General features: G+C 33.2%; 1 protein-coding gene across 1 annotated transcript; it reads right to left on the minus strand.

Moving 5' to 3' along the window:
- Positions 1 to 374: 374 nt before the first annotated feature.
- LOC133812742 (NAC domain-containing protein 37-like) lies at positions 375 to 4624 on the minus strand. The gene is made up of 4 exons (XM_062246557.1): positions 4391 to 4624; positions 2491 to 2701; positions 2091 to 2362; positions 375 to 1531 (listed from the first exon to the last, which is right to left on the minus strand). The coding sequence occupies exons 2-4, from the start codon at positions 2654 to 2656 to the stop codon at positions 812 to 814; spliced, it is 1158 nt and encodes a 385-aa protein (XP_062102541.1). The 5' UTR covers positions 2657 to 2701; positions 4391 to 4624; the 3' UTR covers positions 375 to 811.
- Positions 4625 to 4957: the final 333 nt, after the last annotated feature.

Here is a 4957-nt window from a genome sequence, read left to right on the forward strand (position 1 = left end):
CATATATATATATATATATATATTTAAAAAAAAAGAACTTATCTTTTCTGATTCTCTTGAAGATGATAGAGAAAGGAAAACAACTACTTAATTATATTGGCATAATTTAGTAACAATCACACACAAATGCGAACTAGACTTTAATAAATCCTCACCTTCAAAGTTTTTACTTTTTATTATAATGGAGTAAAAATAAATATTAATATATATAATTAAGCAATCAGCACTCTATAATATCATGATATACCATCATTTAAATTTCTGGTAAAATTAGTAAAAAATAAGTTTCACCCATAATTTCAATGGGATTGATCTTGTTTAATTAGTAAAACAAATGCAATATAAATATTTATTATATATAAATACCTATGATCAATACAAATAATCTCATATATATATATTATTAATATATAGCGATAAATAAAGTAGCGTCTTCTTTTCTTTTCTCTTTTTTGTTCATGTGCCAATTTTGTAATATTGCCACAAATACAGTACTCATACATATATAATAATCTCATCACCAGCTGAGATAGAGAAGACTAAGAGAGAATTAATGCATAGTTTAGAGAGAGCTGAGTTCTTTCACTCATTCACAATATAACCATATTTTTACGAAAAATATATGTTGATATATATATATCCATAAATATCAACTCCTCATAACAAACTACAGTATACGTATATATACGTATATATACGTATACGTAGCAATACTAAAGCCCCTCATCTTCTCTCGATCGATCGAGCTCGATATCCCTTATCCAATATATCTCATCATCAGTAGTCATCACTTTGATCTTAACAAATTCCTTCATTTCTCAAATACGCATATCCCAAAGTCACAGTCAGCCGAGCTCGAGTTCAAGAACGCGTTCAACCTGTTCCCTTCATCTACGCTACTCTGCGCCAACAACATAAACGCCGTCGTTTCTGGGTCTTGAACATGACTACCTCCAAAGATTGACGACGACGACTGATTACTGTTACGATGATCGCCGTGTTCTTGATCATCTTGACTCAACTGCGAAGCCACAAACTTGTCCAGTGCTCTCCAATCAGTCGTAGTCACTGCTTTCTTGGCAATATGACTAATACTTTGGTCTTCTTCTTCGTTGACTACTTCTGATACCAAAGCAGAAACCGAACTGGGCCTCTTCAGGGGGAGAGAGGGGCTCTCAAGCTGAGGAAGTTGTTGAACAAATTGATGATGATGATGATGATGAAGAAGAAGATGATCAGCTGGATTATTGTTATTATTAGTGCTATTGTTTTGCAGAAGATTATTGAAGCTTAATAAGCTATCGGCTTCTAACTCTTGTTTACACATGAAGCTCTGTGGTGGTGACAAGAAGTTGTGGCGATGAGGATTGTTGTTGTGCCTTGAGATATAATCGATTTGTTCGGCCACTGAGCTCACTCCGGCGCTTGGTTCGTCGTACAAGTAACCTGGTTCCCACCCTTCTATGGTTTTGGTTTGACCAGTGCTAGTTGACCGTTTCTTGAATGCTCTGCACACCACCCACCCTTCTTCCTGAAATTAAATTAAAAATATAATAAATTTCATTACGTGAGAAAAATCGAGACATGTATAGGAAAAAGGTGAGTAGAGATAACAGTTCCAAACTTCTTTAAATTTGGCTTTTAAATTTGAAAGTTGGTCAACAATAATGTTTCTGTGGGTTTGGTAAAGAAGAGTTAATACGAAGTAGAGATTGTCAAAGTGATTTTATCTTTTGACAAAAAATGAGTGAATAAAGAAAAGAAAAGAAAACCTAATACTGAAAAGGGAAAGAAATATCGATCGAAAGCAATTACTTTTTTGACTTGAGAGACTCGAAACGCGGACATACTAGTGGTTAACAAGTACTCTACATATGTTCAAATCAAAGGTGTGAAATATTATATATGTTCATGTAGCTTAGTCAACTATAAGAGAGCAAAAATAAGTTACGACACCCCACCTTTTTCAACATGAAAAAAAGTATTCCAAAATATCAAATTGATATGGATCATCAGATTGATATACTTTATAATAATCATCCAATACTACCAACATTAAGTGATTCAAATATATATGTATTTATACTTGCCTGTGGAGGACCATTCTCGTCGGATTCAAGTCTGTATTCATGCATAATCCAGTCAGTTTTCTGTCCATTTGGGGCTCTTCCTTTATAGAAAACAAGGGTTTTCCTCATTCCAATGAGCCTTGCCTTATCATAAACCGCTTTGTCTCTTCCTGTTGCTTTCCAAAACCCGGCCATGGTAGCTCTATTAGTTCTTGTTCCAGTTGGATACTTCTTATCCTTGTGGCTAAAGAAGTACCACTCGTTTTGCTCTTCATACCCGATCCGACATCTCTCTGTATATATATAATCATTATCGATCATTATATAACAAGAAGAAATGTATACATATATATATGATCTGATCTTTCTGTTGACAGTACAAGAAGAAGAAACCCTAGTATTTATATATATATTTATATACCTTGTAGATCCCATGGTTCGATTCTGTAAAGATCAATATCTCTGATAACATCAAGATCGATCTTCTGGGAAGCGACCTTCTTCCTGAGATAATACCCAACGAGCTCTTCATCAGTGGGATGGAACCTGAATCCGGGTGGGACACTACTGGACTCCATGGACTCCATTGTAGGGTACTCTGGTACTTATTAATAATAATACTATTACTGCAACTGCATCAAATTCACCACCAAAATTAACACTCATCAACACTACTAAGCTTTACTTTCATCATCTTTAAATCATAACGATGTGAAGCTTATAAAGACACACGAAGAAGAGAAGAGAGAAGGAAACAAAAAAAAAAGAAAAAAAGAAAGACTTGGGAAATAGGTTAAAAAAAAAAAAAAGTTCTAATAAAAAGGAATAATATGAACCTTCCAAATTATTATGTAGGTGACAAGTGTTATCAGAGATAATCATAAGCTCATTTGGTGGTGAACAACACCCTCTTATTTTCTTTTTTTTGGTCCCTCTCATAGTATATAAGCGCGTGTTATAAACAAGACCCATTATTTGGTGTAAAAAAAATATATTTTTATTAAAAAAAAAGGTGAAAAGGTGAAGAGAGAAACCAAATGATGAATTTTTTTTTTTTTTTTTGATAAAAACCAAGAGAAGAGAGAGAGAGGTGGAATTAAGCTTAGTCTATAGCCTGAGAAACGGACAACTAGAGGTTTGTGCTAATGATGTTGTCTTGTGTTGGTGAATGGTGGAAATGATGCACCAAGAACGGGGTTCTAATTAAATATAAATACATATATATATTTACACAAAAATATTTCATATAATATAAATCTTATATATGCTTAATTTAAAAAAAAAAAAATGATTTTGATGAGAGGTGGATGACGTAATCATAAATTAGCACGCGTTTGTTCGAAAGGGGAAAAGTTATGGAATTGGAGTTTTTAGTGTGTATAGATTAGAGAGGAGAGAATAATAATAATAATAAGGGAAAAAAGAAAACGAAAAGGGGTTGATGAGAAAGGGAAATGACTCTGAGTCTGAGAGCAGTGTCTCATTGTTGAAACGGGGGACTCTTCTGACTCTTTTGTCTCTTTGTCGAGAATTTTCATGGCACAGTATGTGATCTCATCGCTCCTTTTTCGAGTTGCTTCGATCGATGATAAACTAAACTCGACTCGACTCGATCGTAGGAGAGAAAGAGAATAAAAATGCTGCTGCTGCTGACCCCCACTATAGAACAGAACAGGATAACACTTAGGCTATATAGCTATACTATAATAACATGCATTTTTGGCTCATATTACTTATTCTTTTTATTAACTATACTCCTTCAGTGACTGGATTTTCTGAACCTTTCTCTTTCTCAGCTCAGTCTCTCATGTTTGTAGCTGCCTAGGCTATACCATCAGGGTCAAACTTGGACCCTGCTAATTAGTCTTGTTTTTATTACCCTAAAAACCAAGGAAAGATAATAAACTGAAGAAAAGGTTCAGAGATAATAGAAGGATAGTGAAATTCCTAGCTATGTTATATATATATATATGGACAAATTAAGCATATACACTGCAATTTAATATGCACAGATCAAACATCTGAAGAAGAAGAAAAAATATTAGTTTTTTCTTTGTTGGTAATATACCGATTCTAGCTCAACCATTTTGAGAACTTGGTTCATTGAAATTATAGGCAAATCAAGCATATCAGAGACGAGGGAGTTTGGGATAATTTGGAAGAAGAGAAAACAAACAAACAGTATTGATTTTAATAATTATTTGTTTGTAAATTAAAACTAATTAAAAACTATGTATATATTGTGGTAATTAAGTTTCTTATATTATCCATGCACATGCAATTAAATAGAATAATAATAAATTCATGATCGAACGCCTTACCTGCGACTACTTCAGGTGTGGTACAGTACCACTGTTTGGCTTGTAATTATATATATATAACGAAGAAGAAGAAGAAGAAGAAGACAAAGAAAGCTCAAGGAGAAGAAAAAACAAGAACAATTAGTATATAGAGCCAAGCTAGAAGATGATGATGATGATCATGTGTATATATTATAGAAAATTTTAATATATATATATATATAAGGATATATAAAAGAATATTTATATAAGAGAGAGAGAGAGAGAGTTTGAGAGAGGTATAGATAAGAAAATTCCGTTAAGAGGTGAGAGAATGAGAGAATATAAAGGAGGAAGGGGGAGGACCGCTCGATTGCGCATGGGTTAAAGGTTGTCCCCAGTAGCTGATGTCATTCCCTCTCTCTATATATATATGTACTTAAATTTTCTTATATTTTCTTTTCTCACGAGAATTTGAATTTAATTAATTATTGAAAGCATAATTATTAAGAACCCACATTATAACTTTGTTAATTTTGTAGTAATATAGTACTACTGCTACTACTAGTGCTATATATCATAATTAATCACTAGCTAATAAGAGGTGGG

This window comes from Humulus lupulus, chromosome 1 (genome assembly GCF_963169125.1).
Source record: "Humulus lupulus chromosome 1, drHumLupu1.1, whole genome shotgun sequence".
NCBI classification, from domain to species: Eukaryota; Viridiplantae; Streptophyta; class Magnoliopsida; order Rosales; family Cannabaceae; genus Humulus; species Humulus lupulus.

Coding starts and splice junctions, on each gene's coding strand:
- LOC133812742 (XM_062246557.1), bottom strand. CDS start 2,656: ATGGAGTCCATGGAGTCCAGTAGTGTCCCACCCGGATTCAGGTTCCAT. Junction 2,363..2,490: donor CGAACCATGGGATCTACAAG/GTATATAAATAT, acceptor ATATATATACAG/AGAGATGTCGGATCGGGTAT. Junction 1,532..2,090: donor ACGAGAATGGTCCTCCACAG/GCAAGTATAAAT, acceptor ATTTAATTTCAG/GAAGAAGGGTGGGTGGTGTG.